This window comes from Anas platyrhynchos, chromosome 2, assembly GCF_047663525.1.
Source record: "Anas platyrhynchos isolate ZD024472 breed Pekin duck chromosome 2, IASCAAS_PekinDuck_T2T, whole genome shotgun sequence".
Lineage (NCBI taxonomy): Eukaryota > Metazoa > Chordata > Aves > Anseriformes > Anatidae > Anas > Anas platyrhynchos.
In genome coordinates, this window is record NC_092588.1 from 50,161,726 (window position 1) to 50,184,904 (window position 23,179).

The following is a 23,179-nucleotide window of genomic DNA, read 5'->3' on the forward strand; positions in this document are numbered from 1 at the left end:
TTCTCATCTACACAACGTGTGCATATACCAAGGTCTAACATACTTAGCTGCACCACATCAAGTCAAGCTGTCCAAAAGCATACACAATTTCACTTACAGGAGTATATCCCTTCCATAATTTTTCAGTTTACAAGTAATTCCCTGTATTGGATTAAGCTTAGTCAAAAGTACAGATAATATTTTGTTCCATTACTACTGTTTGTTTTTATGATATTCAGAGATGAGGCAAGACATGAGATTAAGTGCAGGGAAGCATTTTAGACCCCCAAAAACGCATTCATTGAAACTTAGCTATATATATGGTTAACACAGGTAGGTCTGCCAAGAGCTGCATAAAAATGACTTTCATTTTCAACACGTGAGCAACTAAGACTCACTCAGCAAATATCAACTCTTCCGCATCATGGAATTCATTATGGGTGTCTCAATCATCCAAATCGCGTTTTTGAGCATCGGCTAAAACGGAACTACAAAACATAATTTGGTATATGTGAATTAAGTACCTTTATGGAAATCAAAGGAGAAAAATGTTGACTCTTGGAAGACACCCAAAAGATCCAAAGATGGAACAAAAGGTTGATTATTACACTTCCGCACAATGCAAGCTAATTCTTAATATATCGAAAACATTCGAGTCTGGTATTTGTACCTGCTGGATATCCAAATTATTCTGTCCCAAAACGAGTTTGACAATTATCCCCTCTATAGCTGAAAGCAGCCAGAAAACAGTTGTTTTTTTTTTAAACAAACAGAATGGAACCCCCCTTTTTTTTTTTTCTTCCTCCAAGCTTCAATAACAACAGTCTAAGCCAGAGACTTATGCAAATAAACTTCAAAATAGCCATTTGTTACAAGCAGCAAATTGCCATGAACAATGAACTTGTTAGGAATCCCTTCTAAAAGTACGACACACACAAACAGGCTACCCAGCAGAAAATCTGTTAACAATTTTATTTCTTTTGTAATGTTAAATATTATGGGACAGGATTGTAAGGACGAAGAACTCTCAACAATGCCTCATGAGGGATAAGAAAGAAATTCTGCCATGGTATTAGCAAAGTAATGTAAGGAGAAAATTTACACAGTAAGAGGCACCATTTCCCCCAGAATACCTCTTGTCATATTCCTGAATGAGTGGGATTAGCAATCTAATAAATCATTTTTTCAAGAGGTAACAGCAACAGATAAAATTTTTAAGGATTATTAAAATAACATTTACAAGACTCTGAACAATTTTTGAACTCTTATTAAAACCACAGAAAGAAAGAACAATTCTTTATTTATGAATTTTCATAAAGGACTGACTGTGCAACTGACACTTGCTATTGATGACTTAATGTACAATTTTGTCCAGTAGCCGAACAGTTTGTCTTTTTAGATTGTGTTTTCTAACCGTGCGAGATCATTAAAGGCAAAGCCTGTTATGATGCTGTACACAAAAATGGTCACTTGGGCCATACTACCAATGAAGTGGTAGGTAAACAAATCTTTTTTTTCTGGCCAAGAAAAAAAAAAAAAAAAAGAAGCTGCATTTTGCATGCATGCTTCTCTCACTCATTCTTTCTACAAGATGAATTTCCCTAGAAAGAATCCAATGAAGATGGCTGCAATTACAACAAGAAGTGATGGAAGAGAATTAGAGCCATTATCTCTGAGAGCCAAAGCTGTGGGTGATCCAGATTTATCCGAGTGTGCTACCTTTCTGAGCCTCAAGCCTTCATCCTGAAGGGGGGAGAAAAACAAAAACACAGATGGAAGAAAATTATGAAGACATCTTCTTTACAATTACATAAAACCTAACTCAAAAGCCAAATCTACTGGTGAACATTTCAATAAAGAAAATAATTTGAAAAATAATATTATATCATACCAAAAGCCAGGATCTGAACACAGCAAACCAGAACATTTTGAATAAGGATAGGCAATCCAGTGCTTTGCTTAAGATTTTGAAAAGACGGACTCTGAAGTATCCATCTTTTGCTTACTATGTAAGAATTAAACAGCAGTAATTCCTTATTGTTAAGGAGAATCATCTTCTGTTTGTCTTATGTTTCCAAATTGTCCCATATCAGCAGTTACAGGTGTAGAAACATCATTATTTATGAGTTCTTTAAAAGGCTACTGCTGCCAATGAATTTTTTAGATACCCAAAAGCAAACAGACAGAACAGTCATGTAAGAACCACTTATCAATTAGTTACAGATTATTGAAAGGGTACCTTTCCATAAAGGTACTACAAAGTGTTGTTTGCTTACCTCCTCTGGCCAACCAGTTGTCCTTGTTCACTAACAATGTGCAACAGAGTTACCATTTTGGATCTCGTTTACTCATTCTTAAGAATGAATAATAATATGCTTTTATTTAAAATTCATTATTAAATCTAAATTAAGAGATACAGAAAGTAACTAAAACCACCTTCAATGAGCCTATATTTACTGCATTTCTTTGAAGAAAATGGTGTAGCTTCCGTATCTCATCCATGACAATCCCAAAGACCCAACAACTGAGAAGTATAAAATACACAGTGAACAGGACAGTAAAATTACATTGCGAATCAATCTTGACATCCCAACAACTGCAGCTACTTTCTGAAACACGCATTTCTAAGCCTAATCACAAGCCAGACTTTTCACTCAAGAAGAGCGAAGCCACTTCAACGCAAACATGGAAGCAAAACTTACTCTCAGGTGCCGATTTTCTTCCGACAGCTTCATAACCTCTGCTTGAAGTCGTTTGCACTCCTCCACTAGCTTCCTTGTTTCAGTATCGTTAAGTGAAACACTATGTGGTTTTGGCATCGGTCCATCCTGCTTAGATGCATTCTGTACTGGAGCGGGTTTGCTTGCATCTATATCATTCTACAAATATTAAGAACGACTTGAGAATTTTACTTATCTAGAGAAAAATTACCCACAGCTTAAAACTGGAACAACCCAGCTATTAATATAGTTCTATTGAGTCTATACTTAAAATGATCTGAATAAAAGACTTTTTTTACTGGTTCAATTCCAGTTAGCACAAGTATTGGAAAGCAAGACAAGACTGAACTTTTTACATCTGGTACTAAATGCCACTGGGACAAAAACAAATACTTCAGCTGCTTCACACCGACCCAGTAGGCATGCAAAAGATGGCATAAGATATATCACGCAGCATTTGAACTTGACAGAAAAAAAATAAGCAGAAAAGGACATGCAGGAACAGCACAAAGCTGCACTGAGGTTCAGATTACACACTGGGAAAAACTTCTTTACTGTGAAGGTGGTTAAACACTGACACAGGCTTCTTATCAACATGGTTGATGCCCTGTGCCTGTCAGTGATCAAGAGCCATGTGGACTATGCCCTCAGTAATACGCTTTAACTTTTGGTTAGCCCTAAGTGCTCAAGCAGTTGGCCTACACGATGCTTGAAGAATTAGTCCAGTTGGAAGGACCTATCTTATTCAAAAAGGAAACAATTAAAGCTGCAATAGTAAGAACAAAGTAGAAAGAAAACAGGTTGTATTACAACTAACATAATGTACGGCTGAGATATTTTGCATTTTGAGAACCTCTTACTAGAGAGAAATTCAAGTTTTGTGCAAACATGGCATCTAAGTTTCAGAGCATCTCTGCAATATGCAATACTAATTTTGGACACAAGTAAAGAGTAGCACAAAAAGCTGCCAGAAAGCCATAAATAAAAATAAAAATAAAAGTTCCCACAGCTCTGCTCAAGACAGACAGTGATCTTCAGTAGTCAGTAACAACAGAATGGATTCAACTGTATAGCTCAGGTTACCATTCACAAAAAAACACCATTCCCATGGCAGTACATTCAAGCTTCTCTATTTTTACTTGATTGGCTATACAGCTATGTCACTTAGACCACCACTGCACTGCATGTGAAGCAGCCCACTCTGAATATAACAGAAAACCTAGTAAAAAGTAACGTATCTATGTACAAACAAAACAACTTAAAAAAAATCTGATTTCCAAGATTCTCTTTAGTTCCTATACGAACAGCAATTATTCGGGCTACAGCATCTACTTTCATTTTACATCTTTTGCAATGCAAAATGCCAAATCCTGCTATTCTACACAGGTAATCCTAACTAGATTTAGAAAGACCAGCATACTTGTATCACGAGTAAACAGAGAAAGATGTATCGCTTTTTTCTCTGGCTCACTAGCTAAACTGAACTCCTTTAGTAGTACTGAAACATCAATAGAGACCTAAGACTTATCTCCCTGGAGCAAACCTCCTTTGCTGCCTGACCTCAGTGACTGGTTCCTTCATGTCTATCTTCTGGCTATGACTTGTAGGCATCTGAAGAAAGAGGTTGCTGACTGAAGTACTTGCATCCTGAGGTGGTATGTGAGCCTTGCCCTCAGGTCTTGGCACATTTCTCATTGCAAGGCTTAAGTGAGTGACTAAATCAACTCGTAAAGCATTAGGTTTTGCAACCCCATGCTGCTACTCAGAAAAATATAAAGATTAGGTACAGTCAACACTATAAAGGTATTAAAGAAAATATAAAAGGAGTTAGTTCTGTAAGAAAGCATTACATTTCTCTCACATTTTACTGTAAAACTAAAAGCAAGTGTGATTTTCTTATATCTAGAATGTAATTTAGTAAGAGGGTAAGAAACACGGAAGGTAGCCAGCTAAGTACCTTGATAATTAATGCTTAAAATTTACAGTTTTAGCATTTCACATACACAGGCAGCTGAATAAAAGCCTGCATCTCAAATTAATCTTTACCAAAAAAAAAAAAAAAAAAAAAAGACCATTATACTGACCGTATTACCCTCACATTACACTCCAAAAACTGTATTAGAAGAATGGTTGCAAATACAACTATTAGCCAGCCAGCAGACTTCATGAAGATCCTTTATGCATACAAATTATGAGATTTTACATGCATGGATTCATGCTGCTTCCACCCAACACACCTTACAGACTGCACAGTTAAAAAAGCCAAAGCCACAAAGTGAATAAGGTTGTTTATAGAAATCCTGCATTAGCACTCTAATTCACAATGCTAAAAGTAGCACCAAAAAAATAAAAGGTAAATAAAGAAGAATGTACAGTATTAAGATTCAATAATCAGAAGAATGAGGGTAAAATGTGTAACGTGTAAGAATTTCAGCCATATTCCACAAAGCTTCAGGACAACAGACAGTTAGCTATTATTCCAAACACCAGGCAACATAAAAACAGACATCTTCAGTCCATATACAATGAAATTGTCATCTCCTACACAAATGGAATTGATTTTGTTTGAAGTCAGAAGCATGAAAGAGCTAATGGGATTTTTTAATTTTTTGGTCTGATTACCTGTCTGTACCACTACCTTAAAAGATGCATTTAGGATTCCCAGCGCATGTATTAATTTCCAATCAGTACTTCCTTTTCTCATTCAGCTGAATTAGAAAGAGAATTTTTAAAACTGAAAAGCACTTCATACTTTAAAAAGCAAATGATCCAATTTGCTTTTCCCTGTATGTGGTACTGAAGACTCTGCTTTTATCTGACAGCATTATAATGCTAAAGCAAATCAGTAATATGAATAATGAAAGGACAATATTTTTTGGCAATAGTTCAAACTATTTGAAATGAAGCTAGCATGGCAATTATAAGGTAAAGGACAACGCTGACTTGTTTGTGCTGCAACACAGAAGCCATGCATACTGCACATCAGCATTCATACTGAAATAAAATATAAATCACCCCATACATCATTATGCATATCGACAACAGTGTAATTTGGAGTTGTTTCTCTCCATAATTGCCAAACTAGTAGTAGAAGCAGTAAATAAAAACTGTATTAAAAATAATTTTGTCAAATGCTTAAATCTGCCTTCTACTTGAAGATTCATCTCAGCTGATTCTCAGACACCAGAGTTAAGACTTACCTCACCTTACTTCAGCCTTCTAGATAACCTGTACCTAAAACTAGTTTCCATAAAAGGCAGAAAGACAGGAAAGGCAAACCTAGAGGTACAAATTCTAAGCATGTACCTTTGCCATGTACTAGAAGTAGGGAGCTCAGCTGCATGAACCGATAGCATAGCACATATGAATGGCTACAAGAGGCAGCCATCAAACAATGTTTTCACGTGAATATCAGGGCCCAGTGAAAACATGTGCCTGAAGAGTTATATACCAAACACCTCTCCCATCCATTTAACCAGGTTTAAACTCTAAAGATCCACTTAACCATCAAATCAAACATTCTAAAAAGTTGAAAACAAATTTCTGTAAGATCATAAGTCAGTGTATGACAGTTTCTTACTCTTTTCTTACTTACCAGTTTATCATTTTCGTTGGGCATTTCAAACACACATCTCAATTTGGAGTCCATTAGCTCATCGGGCTTTGCTTCTTTCCACTAAAACAATTAATATAGTTACTTAACGAGCCAGTCGTGCAAAGATATGAATAGTTCAAAACCTTGTTCTTAGAACTTCCCTATAGCTTCTACAAAGCTGAATGCTGTTCTTGTCCTAGCTGCAATTTTCAGACTTGCTTTTGAACAACAGTTCTGTCCACTTTAGATTACTCTGTAAGTAATGAGAGGCAGAGATGGTTTAACTTAAGTCTGGAAACGGAATCAAGTGAACTGAACGCCAGGATGGATCCAGAAGTTTGTAGGGCACAACAGGTGGGACAGCAGAGTGGTTTCCTTAACACAATCAGGAACAAAAGTACCACCTGAGTTGGCCTAAGAACAAAGCCATACCGCTGCTTGGTAAATGTTCTCATGTCCTATTTCAGAAGCATCAATTTTAAACAAAAGAATGAAAGACACATTTATTGATTCTATACTTAACTCCAGAGTAAATTCCTTTTTATTTTTTTTCCTCCAGTGGCTATAATTGTGCAGTAACTTGTAACTACAATTACTGATTTTCTGCAAGATTTGTTTCTCAGTATTCTATACTTTTAACAACCAAGAAAGCTGTTATTTTCAAGGTATTTCTAAAGTGGATTTTTATATCCTCCCCAAATAGTTACGCTTCACTTACCACACATAACCAAGAGCTACCAGCACATATTAAGAAAAAGTAAACCAGACCAACAAGAGAAATGTTATCTTTGTAGCTACACATCTCAAAAGCTTAAAAATTTTTCCACTGTTTCCAGTGGAAAGAGATGCCATAATAATCTTTGCCTTCACATGTAAGGGAAGAGAGCCTAAGCCATCAGAGGTCTAGTGAATTTCAGTAATTTATAAAATATGGATAAAAAGTTTTGTTTGTCCTCCTCTACCTTGAGTGAACACTGAACCACGTGATTAACCATATGAACTCGGGCGTCCTTAGAACAGTTTCTAGAGACAGAAGCCCTGCATCATGCCCCTGGACCCTAATAAAAATGCTAATGGGAACCCATGTATACCCTGAAGGGCAGGTGCTGACTGAAGACTTCTCTTCCAATTGCTTGTAATGTCAGAGAAAGGTGTCCTTACTTCTGAACTAAAATGCACAAACCTAATTCTCTTCTTCCTGGATCTTTTGTCAGACCAGTCCAACTCAAGAATTGAACCTACAGCCTGTTCTATTAAAAAATAAAATCTATCATTTGTGCTGTGTTTAGCCACTTGGTATCTCATAGAGAGACAGTGTAGTCTTGCAAATGTTTCAATTCCTTAGAATACTATTCAACTTTTTAGACCTAATGGGTCTATTTCATACAACTTCAGGCTTGCTGCTTCCATATACTGGACTCCCTCATATAAAACCTGTTTCTTCAGTTCCAATAAACTGCTTATCACATACAACACGACCATGCTTTAGCACTGAAGTGACTTTAGCTTTGATATAGTACTACTTCTATTCAATCAGTCCACTAGACAGGTTCCAAGAACTTAGCTTGTATTTAATATTAAAAACCCAGAATCACTTACGGAAGACATTTCTCCAAAAAATAATTTAGAAAACATGATTCACTTAAGACTGAAGACTTTTTAAATTAATAAGCAAATACAAACTACAACAATTATTCTACCCCTGTTTTACTTACCACTGCCTCCATATCTGAAATATTTGATGGTGCGTAGATCGTTTGTACCATAAACTTGTGTTTACTCTTCTCATTTGGGTCATAGTCAAAAGGTTGCAGCATTACTATACAAAAGAATAAAAAAGAAATCCGTGATCCTCCAGCTAATCACTGTAATAAACATGCCATATGCTTTCGGTTCACTTCTCAGTGAACAGACACTGAAAGTTAAAACATGAAGGCAGTGTTGAAAATAGGGCAGATGTAAGATGTTTCCTTTCATTACTTGCTACAGTGTACAACCATTAAAAACCTTAAGTTTTTCAGAGTCTAGCATAGCTTAAAAGATTATTTCTGCAATTACTATAACTAGAAGACATTTAATATACAAGTGAGAACAAACATATCCTGACTTTTCTGTGGAATAGATAAATTTTGTGATAAAGTAAATGCAAACATAGAAGAACGATGGTATACATTATGACATTTACTCAGGGGAAAGAAAAAAAACCTTACATTAGACAGACCACCAGTAGGGCAAGCTCAACTGACTAAATTGTATTAATCTAAGCTGGGTGCAAGACTACTAAAATACTTAACTCAAACCACAATTACTACAGGAGGTAAAGCTGCCTAGGGCTTTAATAATGCATCATTAGAACACTTTCAAATTCAGCTCTTGTAAGATTTATAGTGATTACTTACGGAATAACTACGTAACACATTTCATTCAGGTTTTGACATTGTTAAACTTAAGTCCAGCCTAACAGCTAATGTTTGCCCAAAAGCACTCCAAAATCCAACTATGGATTTGAATTCTACAGCAAGTTTTGGTCCTCCACTGCATTTTATGAGTGGACAAAGAGGGATGGGATTCAAAATCATGTTTGATGTAAAGGCAGTTTTAAGTGACATATTAAAATTAAATACATAATACCCTCTTTGTATTTTATCTGATGTGTTTTATCCCCGCATTGTCAGCCTTCAACATACTCTAATGCAGATTTTAAAAATCTTCCTGAATGAAACCAAATGCTTCTGACACAACATAGTTTGTGCTACAGGTACCAGAACTAGAATATGCAAGCAGTAGAGGGTACTTTTGTGACAAGACATTTTCTGAATGAGAAGTCTTTTTACTGCACTCCAAATTTTTACAGCTTTTTACAGCTTTCCAAATTTGATAATTCAACTGGTCAAGTTGAACTCATGTTTTCAAAGTTATTATTTTGAAGTGTACATAAATTGGAAAAATGAATTACATCAGTAACAGTTCCCATTATCTCCATTATTACTACAACACTACAATATTTTTAAAAGAACACTTCAATTACAGAAGCACAGCACCTTCATCCATCCAAACTGTATAAAGCCATCAGGAGGTTGAGGTGTTTGTTGTTGTTGCTGTTTAAAAAACAGCCCAGACTGGTTGTCAGCTCATCCTAGTATCATTATTTTGTGTGTGATTTCTTTAGTTCGAAGTGACTGAAAAGAGAACGTCTATAATACCGTCCAGGAGAGTAAAGCAGGGGTATAGTATAAGGATTTGCAGAAATACCTGAATACACAAGGGTTGATAATAGTAGTGCTGGAGGACTAACTGAAATAGACAGAAGGATACATAACCAGCAGAGTCTACCTCCATCCTACTTCCATGGAATAGACCGTAAAATAAACCGTCACTTTAGCCTCCTTGCTCACATTTCATCCTGGAGACAATTAGTTGACTCACTCCTGCTGGGAGTCCCAGGTAACAGAAGTTACATACACGAATACACACGTGTACACACTTGCAACTCTACCAGAGAACAAGGACTCAGAGTAAACTGTAGAGATAAATTATTTGACTTGTCTCCCACAGGAAGTGGATTCCACTTTAGAGCATCGTTATATAAAAAGAAAAGAGAAACTTAAGTAATTCCAGATAAAGATTAAAAATGTGAATTACATTTATGGAGTCCTATCACCAGGAATCCGTATAGTCACCTATTTTACAGCAATGAAGAAACTAAAGCAGAAATATTTATTTACCTAGGAAAACACACTGTACGCTCTGAATGAGTTTCCCATGTAATTCTAAAAAAGTTCCGTCTGTAGACTTCAATATTTTTACTATGTCCAACAATTCAGTTTTATTTTCCTCAATTCTGAATCTTTACTGGATGTATAGCTCAACATCCCCGCTTTCACACAGTGCAAGTTCTTCACAATAGAACTGAACCGCATTAGTTTATAAACTGGTAAGTACAGTATCAAAATGATTAACTTGGCCTCTCCAAATTCATCGGTACTTATGAAAAAGTTACTACTAAATTTAATTATACTGCAACCTAATTTTAGAGCTTATGTATTAGTTACATGTTGCAGATGTTTGCTGCAGAATAGTTATCCAATGTTTTTCCTCCTTTAATGCTGCATAGGGTATAATCAAATGATAATTAAATAATCTAGCATTCTATCTAGCAATCTGAATCAGATACATTCCACAAATAAAGCCCGTATAGGAACTGCAATATTTGACATGCTTTCAAACGATCCTACTTGCAAAGGCTTTGAAGTCAGGTTTCTTTAATCGTTGGCCTCACTTAGGTCCAGAATATAAATGATCTAACTAAAGGCTTCTTCCAAACATGGAGCTACAGCAATTTATCTCTAAGAATTGTTCCACCAGCAGACCACAGAAAGAATGCAGTACTTTAGTTTCCCTACGCCAAGGGAACAGATGGAATAGCTTGAAAGACAACAGAACCAGCTTTCCATCATCTGAGAACTTCCTCCTGTGCTGGCAGAATCCTTGGGTAACTAGTTAAATAACTTGGTGTTCTTTGACTACTAGGTAACAGCTGAAAATTTGATTGAATTGAAAAGCAGCAGAGAAAAAGATCAATGAATTCAAAGAGACATTCAAGCTATGTTAGGCTTTAAGTAATCATGGCAAACTCCATGAATATATGAAGCCACTGTTTTCAGCATATTCTCAGAGCCCACGAGCTGTCGACATTATCAATTCTAAGAGTATTGCAAACAGTTACGAAAGCAAGACTCTTGTTAGTAAGCCTAAGTTTTCTACACAGAAGGGCTTTATCTCCACAAAACCGATCTTAAATGGGTCTGAAACTCAGAAGGAAGAATAGTAACATGTAACACTAACAGTTGCAAAGAAAGAAAAATAACATTCTATAGTCTGGAAAGAAAAATCACCAGCAAACAATTAATATAGATGACACAAAAATAAATAGTTAATTTAGGTCATCAAGGTGAAGGGAAAGACATCCAAATCAACAGTAAAAGAGAGGTCCTATCAAATCCGTATTTTCAGAAAAAATATATAAACGTGGTTAAAAAATAGTACCTTCTGTTTCACAATAGGATGATACAAAAATGTCCGTGGACCTCCTTAAAATGTCTATTAAATCACATCTCCAATAATGTACTTTAAAACTCCCTTGACCCTGAATTATCTGATGCATTATCTGGACTAGAGGCAGCTAACATTGTCAACATTTAGTGCTGAACAGAGTTTCAGCCATGGTATCCTACATTGATTTCCCTCTGCACAACAATGTGAGAGAAATCTATTTTTAATGATATGAACAATGAGTCAGCACTGAAAACATTCAGTAGAGAGATACAAGAGATAACAAAGTGGGTCAATAGAAAAAGTATCTGCGTACTTGGCTTACAAAGTAATTCAAAAGAAATTATATGCCCAAAAACAACAATTTGGGGAAGAAAACTTAAATTCTGAAAAGCATCTGTAATGACACATCTACATCTTGGAGTCACTGTAGCTGAAAATCCGCATGAGATTCCATTAATACAGAAAAAGCAGCAACAAAGAGCCACTGTGGATGCAAAGTGGAAAATCACCCAGCTTTGATACTCTGATACATAGTTAACACAAATGTCTGTGAGTCAATGTTGAAAAGGAAAATAAGCTAAGCTTTTGACTACGAGAATCTCTAAACAATTATCTCAATAAAATGATCTTTTGTCCACAAGACTCTGAACTGTCCCTGGCAAGCAATACTGAAGTTTTAAAAGGTCACATTCTACAGATCATATCAGATTAGAAAACTGGTGTCTCTCCTAAAAGGAAAGTTACTCTGAGGTTTTAATCCATCAACTTTGAAGTTTTCCTGAGTTATTTCTTGCAGCTTTTGAACATATCACCTAAAGCTAGTTCCTCAAATTCTTTTAAACTTCCCAGAGGGCTTAAGGGTATGAATATGAAAAGCTCTGAAGATTGCTCCTTGTTTCCCTTTGCTTTGCTATAGCTTTTCAGGGGTACTACAAGAATCGTCAGCTTTCTAGACTTAGGAGATCTAGAAGCTTATGACTGTGTCACCCTTGATCTCTACAACCTATGAGACTACATCCATGTTGGGAAATATGATGGTTCCACAGAAAAGTAAGAGTTTCTCTCCTCTTACAGTCATAGGTTTGAGAATTTCCTTATTCAGATGATTCTTAACTCAAGAAGATTGGGAGAACAACCTACAAAAATAATTTATCAAGTCAGAAGACCAATACCTACTCTTTTCCCACTTTCTTGAGAATGTCTACTCCCATCATTCCTGACACCTGGTCTTTTTGACACAGTACTGTCCAGTATAGGATTAGATTATTATATATCCAGCTCTCAAAATTCTGTTAATTGTCATAATGAAGTATGTAAGCCAAACCTAGACGGAGTTTCACGGGGGGTGGAAATATTGTGTGGCTTCAAGGCTCACACTGCTGAGCATTAAAGATCCTTTTTTAATCCACATCCCAAAAACAGATTAAGAAGTGTCTCTAGAGTGAAACGTGATAGATTTGTCAAACCTAAAGGCTACAAAAGCTCCATCTAATATAACAGAAAATTTCCTTAAAAGAACTGACAGATTATCACTTAGCATGTATTACTTAACACACTCGTAACTCTTCTATTATGACAAGTTATGACACAATAGAGTTCAGACAATAGGGACCTGTCCTATTCCAAACAACTATTCCACAATTGTGGATGGATTTATTTTTTTTAAACGCATTGAACTGTCAAATGTTGAACTTTAAACACATCAGAGCAGCCAAGCAACGTCCCACTTCACAATGGGAACAGGAATACAGTTGTCTGAAGGTACTGTTAATGTCACTGCCCATTTCCCGCTTTCCTTCCTCTTTAACACAGCAATAGCTGCAGGTAAACATGATAAACGACAAACAAATATTTTTGTACAGAGGTTTTTCATGCTTTAAAACATATAACCTACAACGATGCATATCTGCTTTTACCTGAAACAATTACAGATGATCCTGGGTCAATAATTCCACTGTTTGGCCTCACACAGTATCGACGAGGCGCTGTGGTCTTCACTTTGAAGCATACTTTTCTATCTGATGGATTTCGTAGCTTAAGATTTGTAGTTACTACGTCTGTAAAGGGACCTGGAAAAAAAAAAAGTCATTTTTGTTGTAAATATTCATGTATCTGTGGAAGACAAGCCTGTTTATACAGTACAAATTACTCTTAAAATATAATTTAATGGCAACAGGCAGGTTAAATCATACATCTGTTAAGCACATATACCGTTACGTGCAAAACATATTCCATCATCTTAGTTATAACAATATACATTAACGCAATGAATGAGTAAGTACTAAGACATATTCAAGCTGCTGGTGCAAGGAGTTCATATATACATATAAAGAGAGAGGCATTTTTACGACTTACACACAGACGTCATTATGCTAATTTTACCAAAGCTTTCCTAACACTGCACGTAACCAGTGGGTAATGATCATATGTGCAAGTAAATCTTGCTGGATTTTTCTCTAGGAATAGAAGCAATATGTACTTTGGAATTCTTTCAAGTGTTTATTACAGAAAGGAAACACTGCGATAATGAAATATACGAACTGCTCGAGATTTCAACTTATGTTGGGCTTTGAGGTCCTACAGCCTTGACAGAAACATCACCCTCATCTGTTAAATCCAAAACAGGCAGGGAAGATGATACTCTGTTTATGCATATATTCCAACTCGTCCACCAAAAAGAAACTTCAGTTGCCATATTCACCAATCTAATGCAGTATATTCTCTAAACCATGCCTATATTAAACCATCAAGATAGAAACTGACTCTAAGGCTGGACTGGACGACAGAGGCTTAATTTCAATGTCAAGCTGTAAAAGCTCTTCTTCCAGAAGAGATCACCTCCAAGTGATATCATACGGTAACAGCAAAAAAGGTTCACAGTGTTCTCAGCTATGTTAATCTCCTTTATGTCATCTGAAAGCCAGAATGCACAGGCACTGTAAGAATGAACTTAGAAAATGGAACTGCATATGAACATGAAGTTAATTCAATAATACTTCATGTGTACATGAATTTTAAAGAAGCCTATTTTTCTTTAGACATTACAAATCAAATTCCTACAAAATGCTTTCCACCATTATTGGAATAGCAACAACTACTTTTCCATTTAAAAAAGAAAGAGAGCAAACTTTAGATTATACAGGGTTAAAAACATACACGACCTGAGCAGGAAGGTAGGAATCCACCAACATAAGATAAAGGAAGTCAGAAAGTCAGTTCTCTTCTGGGACCTCTGTGGAATAATGTCTCCAGGACTCCTCTGAAGCCAACGGCGCTATCACTAGCATGTTATTACACTAGAGGGCTCACTATCTGAGCAATGTCTTGATTTCTGTAACCCTCTTTCAGCCCGAATCCTTGATGTTGAGAGAGTGCTGAACACAGCCTTGACTTGAAACAATGAAATACAAATCGACAGAGGACAAACTGGGATTACTGAGAACAAGAACAGTCAGGTGGAGGTGAAGACACGTGTGAGCCAGTTTAAATTCGACAAGACTTCATTGGTGAGAAAATAGGAACTGGTACTACTCGTCTGAAAATGTCATTTCTAATCTGGCTTTATACAGTAGAGGAAGGTAATCAGCCTTTTAATCCACTGAAACTTGGCACGGGTCCCATGAGGAAGATTTACAAAACTACTTCAAAGTTTCCTGCCACTTGTCCCTTGTCGGCTCTTGCAGGATCCGGTTGCATTTACTTAGAGAGTTCAACCTAAAAATAACTCCCATAACCCACACCACAAGCCGAACTAAAATCAGGTATCTGAATAACCCTCTAAGTCTGAGGCTGCTGATACACTCAGAAAAAAGACTGAGCATTTATTTTTTGAGCCATACTAACATTTTTAAGAACTTAATTCTCAATATTTTACTTACAGCCACCTAGGCAGTGCCTTTGCAGTGCCCAGCAGCATAGGAAACCTTGAATTTGGCTTTGTCTTTTTTTTTCCCTTTTGTTTTTTGTCTATAATTGCAACTCTAGACAACCTGAGGTGCTCTGCTGTGCAATCTTCTCAACCACTGCTACAAGAAAAAATCAGGTCTAAGAAAAAAAGGCTCAGTTCAGAGGCTCATTTTGAAAGACACAGTCACCAACTGGAGGAGGTCTACTACTCAAATAGCTTATCTCGAGACACAGAAACAGAGAATTTAGGAACTCGAGATCAACTTGTTTAAACTTATAAAAAATAAAAGATGTTCCAAGACATGAAAGGCCCCCTCACGCCTTCCTTCTCAGAGCCTGCATAATAAAGGCAAGATAGGAGTCAAAGCATTGTTAGGATTATTCTAATACTTCCTAGCAGTTCTAACACCACAGATGAAAAAAAGCCTGCTTTTGTTCTCCAGGTACATACATGTAATGACCTCCTCTGCATTTCCCCAGCACTTCCCAAAGAGCAGCCTTGATCTCAGGAACATTTTTCAGCATCAGACACTTCTTCCAGAGTGGACTGAAATCTTTTCTCAAAGCCTTGGGCACCCTTTTGCCAGCCTTACCTTTCACCTGCTTTCCAAAAGCTTGAAAGGTGACAAGCTTTACAGAACCTCTCCAGACTCACAACCATCAGAATTAATAAATAGCTCCCAACAAACTGGTGTACAGAGGGACAACAAAAGGAAAATAAGACTGAATGGCACTGGTCTGGCAGTGCCCAGCTGTTCTGGTAGTTCAGTGACAGCACTGATCTTGAGCATGGGTAGGCAGGCATAGACTTTTCTGACACAAGGACAGGAAATCAGGGAAGAAAAGAAAATGACTAGCATTGTGAGGAGAAGCATGTTCTAAATTAGAATGACATGTCCTTCAAAAAAAAAAAAAAAAGCATGCAAGAGCAGAAAGGGATTCTGGAGTTTCCATTCACACAGACATATGTGACCCTACCCTTGAAAGAGTGGGGAAATAAAAGTCTAGCTGGCACCTACAGCCTGAGCACAAAATCTTAAATCATCAGATTTCTTTGAGAAAAACTAGAAGAGTGGGGCAAGAAAAAAACAGGAGTGAGAAACACTGGGCCATACCACACAGACTACATCTGAAGAACCTGTAGAAAAGAACAGAGGCTAAGATAGGAGGTAGGTACACACATTTTGGGCGTGCACTGAGATGGACAAGAGCATGCCAACTTCATCTCAGGAAACACCGGTACGTTACCATATTATTACACACAAAAAAGTATCTCACTCGCCACTTGTGACACCCAGTCTAAACCTGGGTTGGTTTTATTTAAGCACTTAAACCTGTAACAAACTCACATAACTGCCCCCAGCACACAAAAACACCTTGTGAGTACTCATCTACTGTATTTTGCCCAATTTCCATTGGAAACTATCTTTTTTTAATCTTAGATTTGTACAACTGAAGGCCATGGACTTTTGGATCTGCAACGAGGGTTTCCAGAAGCTGGATGGTAATTTAACCATTAAAATCCTCAAGGTACACTGACTTAACTGTGATGTACCTATATCGATGTAACGGTGATGTACATCGACAAGAGATCATTGCTTTTTAAACCTGTGATTCCAATCTAACAACTCCCGGGAGGCAGAGCTGTTTTAAAGGGGACTGGGAGTTTATAAATCTGTTTAGCAGCACTGAGTCGAGACACCAACTCCAGCATCTTTCTAGAAGAAAAGCCGTGGAAGTGCCAGATAATTCCCACTGGTTTGAAAGGCACAGTGACGACCCACGCCAAGATCTCTCCTGTCTTTTTGACTTACGGCAGCCTTAGAAAGGAAGGACAGCCACCTGCCTCATCACATCGGAGAAACTCTAGAGCTCCAAAAAACACAAATGCACTGCATCTCTCTTCCAGCAATCCTCCTGTGCAGCCACCACGAGATTAATGCCGGGGTTGCCTCTGGCAACCACGTATCTTGGACTAGAGCAGCTAGCAAGCAGGAGGAAGTGACACAGATTCTGCAGAGCCAGCTCCCACTGCTGAAATGCGGTCCCAAATTGTCTGGCTTGCCACATCCCAGCCTCTTACACTGCAGTAAAGCCAAACCACGATGTTACAGGACAGGTATGGTCTGCACAAAGATCTTTTGGGATGAACATTGTCATGTTTTCTCTTCAAATTCAGGTCTCCGGGTTCTGAGCACCAAGGCACCCTACTCCTGCCCAGAAAGGTCGAATATCAAGGGAAAAGGGTGACATGAATGTGCCTTGCTAGAGTGGGAAAAATGAGCTGAGAGGAGTCTCCTCAGTCCGTGGTACCCACGGGGGAGATCTGAGATTACAGCCAGTAATCTGCTCGTTAACAGTACAGCACAAATGAACTGGAAGAATTTCTGGGAGGGGACAGGCTTGGTTCTTAGATGAGCCTTTCAAAATTAGAACAGCTAGCAGAACGTATACAGAGACCCTGTTACACAGCATCTCCCCTGCCTAAAATTAGGTAACAATTTATCATTGTATAAAATTACAGCAGCTTGTACAAAAATAAGCATGCTTATTTAAAAAAAAAAACACTGAAGAGCAGTTTCCATGAAACAGCTTATATGTAAGTATGTTATTCTCTTTAAGACACTGAACTGTAACTGTTATAGAAAGCTAAATACCTAAGCTGACTGCCAAAGGCACTCCATTTCATGCAGAGAACTGAAGATTATTTAAGCTGTAAACTGGCACATTAAAGTATTCAGCCATATCCAAAAAAAAAAAAATACAAGTATACATAAGGAAGCACACAAACAAGCAAAAAGACTACTAACTTCTAAAAAAGCATGAGCTGCAGCATTAACTTCAAGAATTATTTGTCCAAGCTCTAAATGCAATGCTGTCTTTTCCTCACCTTCCCAATTCTGGGAGCAATCTATACAGAAGGCTTCAAGGTACCTTCCCCGAAACGTACTCAGGCAGGGTAGTTTTTGTCCGGCGCACGAGAGTCAAGTTGGGCAGTCTGGTCTCCTCCACCAGACCAGCCACTTCATCCTAGCAGCTTACCACGTTGGTCGAGCGTGACTTCCCCTTAGTGAACCCATGCTGACTACTCCTGATGACTTAACTTTCTTGCCCTTCACATGCCTGGAAATGCTTTCCAGGGTGAGCTGTTCCATCACCTTCCCAGGAATCCAGGCGTAGCTGACCAGCCTGTAGTGCCCTGGGAACTCCTTCTTGCCCTTCTGGAAGATGGCAGTGAAATTTGCTTTCCTCCAGCCTCCTGGCACTTCTCCTGACCAGCAGGTTGATGAAAAATTACAAGAGTGGCCCCACAATGACATCTGCCAGCTCCCTCAGCACCCCTGGGTGCATCCCATCAGTTTGCCTAAGTATTTCCTGACCTGATCTTCTTCCACCACAGGTAGGTCTTCCTTGCTCCAGATTTTCTCCCTGGTCTCTGGGATTCCTGAAGGGTGACTTCTGGTAATGAAGACTGAGGCAAAGAAGGTGTTAAGTACACAGCCTCTTACATGTCCTGTGTAACCAGGTCCCACATCTCCTTCAGCAGTAGGCACACATTTCCCTTTGTCACCGATGTATTTACAGAAGCCCTTCTTGTCATCCTTGACGTTCCTGGCCAGACTCAATTCCACTTGGGCTTAAGCCTTCTTAACCTAATGCCTGCATGTTAGGACAACCACTCTGTGCTCCTTCCAGGTCACCCAGCCTTTGCTTCTACCCTCTGTAAGCTCCCTTTTTGCATGTGAGTTTGGCCAGGAACACCTCGTTCATCCACACAGGTCCCTGTGCATTTTACCTGACTGCCTATCTGTCGGGATGGACTGCCCTTGAGCTAGGAGATGCTCTGGGAATACTAAGGAGCTCACAAACGATCAGTGAATATCTGCATCTGGGACAAGCATCATAAACAGAAGTATTTCCAGAGACTCGCTGTCCTTTTAAAAAGGAGTTACACCAGAACAACAAAAAAAATCTCTGTTATAAGAACGGGCTGGACAGATGCTCAGTGATGTCCAACCCACAACGCACTGACACTGTGTGCAATGCACCAGGAGACATCAAGGGCTGTATGTATTAAGGTGTTTCTCTTTTGGTTTTAAATCGATTGAAATAGCCTTTGTGCTGTGTCTACCGTCTTCAAATATATGAATACTGATTGCAGTAACTTAAAAATAAGAGTTATTTCACAAAGGACTTGGAGATGGCAGCTCATTCTGCTTTGCTTACAGTCTGATACTCCAGCTTTCTTTCCCTGTACAAAGAACACTCCTGCCCTCTTCACCTCCAGATTTTTCCTCTTAAGTTTATCCAATTATTTTAGAAGCCCCTAGAAACATTTCTATTTCAGGTTCTACTACAGAAGCATATTTATTTTAAAAGATATAATGAGAAGGAAAAGAAAAAAGGTGAAATGCCAAAATTAAGCTGAAAATTGCGTATTACTGGCAAACAAAAAACAATAGTGAAAAAAATGAAGGCAAGATGTCTAAAAATGAAAGACCAGCATCCAGTAGCGATTTGAACTACCTGACTGTCAGACAAGCACACTTAAAATATAAACAAAGCATTTGATTGCTTCAAATGGGATTTCATAGTTCTGAAAAAAAGCGTATGTGAAAGAGCTGGCACAAAAAAATACGAGCAAGAAAATATTGTTTCTTTCCATAAACGACTTCTAAGCAATTAATATTCAAATCTTTGTGAAAACCATCTAAAAAGAATCCATAACAGTTATTTTCAAGGAACATCATTCCTTTTTCTCTTGAAATACCAAAACCACGATCATTCAAATATCCTATAAACTCAGCTGGAAGAAAAATTCCTACTCTAACAAATCACCGGTGTTAAATTTATTCATGGTCTACAAAGCGTAATAGCTTAGGTTTCATGAATTAATACTTCAGCATTATAACTCTGAACGATGAGGAATAATCAGTGGATGAAGTTGCAAGATTACTAGTATCTACAAATAGTCACTGCTCTCAGGTACGTATCCATATATCAGAGCAAAAATACAGGCTCTCTCTCTTCTTATGCTACCCTGGCACTTGAGAAATAACTCTTAATTTTATCACCAATCTGCACATAAATACCACGGTCCAAACAAAAAAAAAAAAAAAAAAAAAAAAAAACCTTTATAAGAAAGCTGACAGGCCTCAACATCCACAGCCCCCCAGCAGGCTGATTCCAGGCTAGCACTGTTCATCATGGAGTAACAACAGATATTATCTGTGTTCCTCACACCAGCACACTGATGGTAGAGATCTGTCAAAGATTTTTTCTTCAGAAAAAAAATGCTCAGACAATGCCCATTTTTAATCCTAAAAGAGCTTGTATTCCTCTGTCAAAGCGGCGAGGAGAGCATATATATAAGGCTATACAGCTTACTAGAGGTGCTTGAACCCATGCTGACATGCATGCTCTCACCAGGGGCTGTTGGAAGGGAAATGGGAATTGAGATCTGTTGCCTGCCTTTCTGACAGAGAAAAGACAGGAACACAATACAGCAGCATTTCAAACCAGACAAAACAAACATTCTTTCTCCTTGTATTTTCTTCCGGGATCAGAATTTCACATTCACCCCAGATTGTTCCTGATATGCTGTTAGTGGCCAAAAAAAAAAAAAAACATGGTAAAAACACAATGAGCATCCATCTCAAGGGTAAAGTGCAGCCATAGATGACTATCATGAATTCTGGTAAACAGAACATTATCTGCTTTACAGAATGGCAAGAATACAGGCTAAAAGGAGATGGTCCTGCACTTAAAGGTAAATATGGACAAAGGTTTCCTTAGACTCAACAGCACTACCAATAACACGACGTAACACAGAATAACTTCATCCAAAGACATTAATGCCCGTGGTTTAGTTTAAGCTTTAAAACCTAGCAGATCTAGGTTTTAAGTCTGTTTATGTCTGTTCTTGATATTTTCCCTACTGAAAGAGTCCCATTATCGAATAAATGCCATGTTACCGGTGTCAAAGGCAAGCTTGCTACTTCAACTTAACCTCCAGGTTATTGTGAATTCCCGACTTGCAATTTAGCTCCATTTGGTTGGTTGTACTGTTGTTCTTACACAAGACATGCTAAGCATACTAAAACTGGTAGCTCATAACTCTACTAGGATAAAGTCTTAAGAATCTAGCAATAAAGCATTATTCACCCCAAAGTGTTCTGTTGAAAAAAAAAAAAAGCAGTAGAAATATTTTACTACTGATAAATATGAACACTTAAAAGAGCAAATGATGCTTAAAGTCCTGAAACAACTAGTAATATGTGCAAGCAATTTAGTTCAGTAAGGGCTGCGTCATAACCCCTTCCTGCTGGAGCAACTCTTTACTTGGATGAGGCAAGATAACTAATGAATTTGATAATTACAGAGGCTCTTAGATTTCAAAGAACAGTAGCCCATTTGAACAATAGAGCTGGATACACAAGTAACTGTCCCCTTTCTTCCTTTGAACTTTCTTTGTATTTTAACCTGCTTAAAGAAGCTTTCAGGGATGCTGAAACAGCCAGATCTGCTGCTTAAAATTTCCAAGCATACAGCAGCTCAACTACCCAACCTCCAATTGGATACACCTGTCTGATCTGAATCACAATATTCAAGACACACTTCAAACCATCCAGCGGTAATCAGAATGTGTAATTATCTCAGCTGACAGCTGCAATGGCACGCAGTATGCTGCAGCAAGGCTGATTTCCTTGCAGGCTTGACCAAAAGCTGTGTGCTCAAAGAACTGGACATCAGAAGCCGGACTCAAACATGCTTCAGAACACCAAAACCCTCCTGCTTTTCACCAGTTTCCCTGAAGGTAGTATCCAAACAGCACAACGGAGTAATTTTGATAAATAAATGTAGCACAAATAGCATCCAGCCTCACAGAAGAGGCACACCCAGCTAAACGGGCTCACGTATCAGGCATTAAAATGCTCAGCGTGCAGATGCAGCTAGTGCTGGGCCACCTCCCAAAGGCGTGAGCAGCCCACTCCAATCTCAGGGTGACCTCTCCTTCTTCAGAAGCAGAGCCCAGGCCTCCAACGTCTCACCTCTCTGGAAGCCAAGTTCACCAGACCCCACCGTTACTCAGGAAACAAACATCTGCTTTCAGCTGGACGTGGTGACAACCCCCTTGCTCTGACGAGATCCCACACCCCATTCCCTCCCTTATCTTCCCATCACAGCATCATGCTGAGAGACACAGCCCCACTGCAGGACCGGGCAGCTCACTTCCACAGCAGCAGCAAGAGCCTCAACATGGAAGTGAAACGACATCTTGCACGTGTCCAAAACAAAACCCTAACAACTTTTAGTTTTGCTCTATTAGACTTAGCGGCCTTATTAAATTAACATCACACTCCCGCGCATTCTAATTCCTAAGTTTACTTCACATATGGAGCACTAACTCCTATGTGTATGACTTATTTTTATGAACATCCCTTCTTACAAATAAAAAAACCTTTGAATGCTATCCAGCCCTGCACATCTCTGTTGAGCTTTTCTAATGCCTTGAAATGTACGACAACATATCAGCTTCTAGGTGAAGCGTGCCACAAAGTACCACCACAGTCCTACCAAGTTATTAGGAACACTGTAACCTCATGACCAAGTAGAAGCTTTCTAAAGCCCAGGAGAAACAAATCGTTTTGTAAGATGGTATCTGATGAAGTGAAAACGAGTTGAGGGGTATTTCTGCCCGCAATTCCTTTTAGAAAGTTGGTTCCGATTGCTATGATTCAGGTTTGAAATTCAAGTGGTTTCTACTGACCTAAACACACTCATAGCCACTCGATGCCAACTCGGTTTTGTACCAGTCCTACCCTTCCACCTGCACAGCTTCTCTTTTCCCCGCTGCCTACCTCTTGATGTATTTATGACAGCGATCAGATCCCTTGCAGTCTTCACCTTGCTGAGACAAACC

At 38.3% G+C, this 23,179-nt stretch overlaps 1 protein-coding gene across 1 annotated transcript in view; it reads right to left on the reverse strand.

Annotated features, from left to right (window-relative positions):
• Positions 1-936: 936 nt before the first annotated feature.
• The window catches only part of VAPA (VAMP associated protein A), a 28,829-nt gene continuing 6,586 nt past the window's right edge, over positions 937-23,179 (reverse strand). Inside the window, exons 2-6 of the mRNA XM_038175591.2 lie at positions 13,266-13,418; positions 8,010-8,113; positions 6,295-6,375; positions 2,682-2,858; positions 937-1,722 (exon numbers count right to left, since the gene is read on the reverse strand). Of these exons, the coding sequence (XP_038031519.1) occupies positions 1,564-1,722; positions 2,682-2,858; positions 6,295-6,375; positions 8,010-8,113; positions 13,266-13,418 (674 nt within the window). The 3' untranslated portion in view covers positions 937-1,563. The remainder of the gene's footprint in view (positions 1,723-2,681; positions 2,859-6,294; positions 6,376-8,009; positions 8,114-13,265; positions 13,419-23,179) is intronic.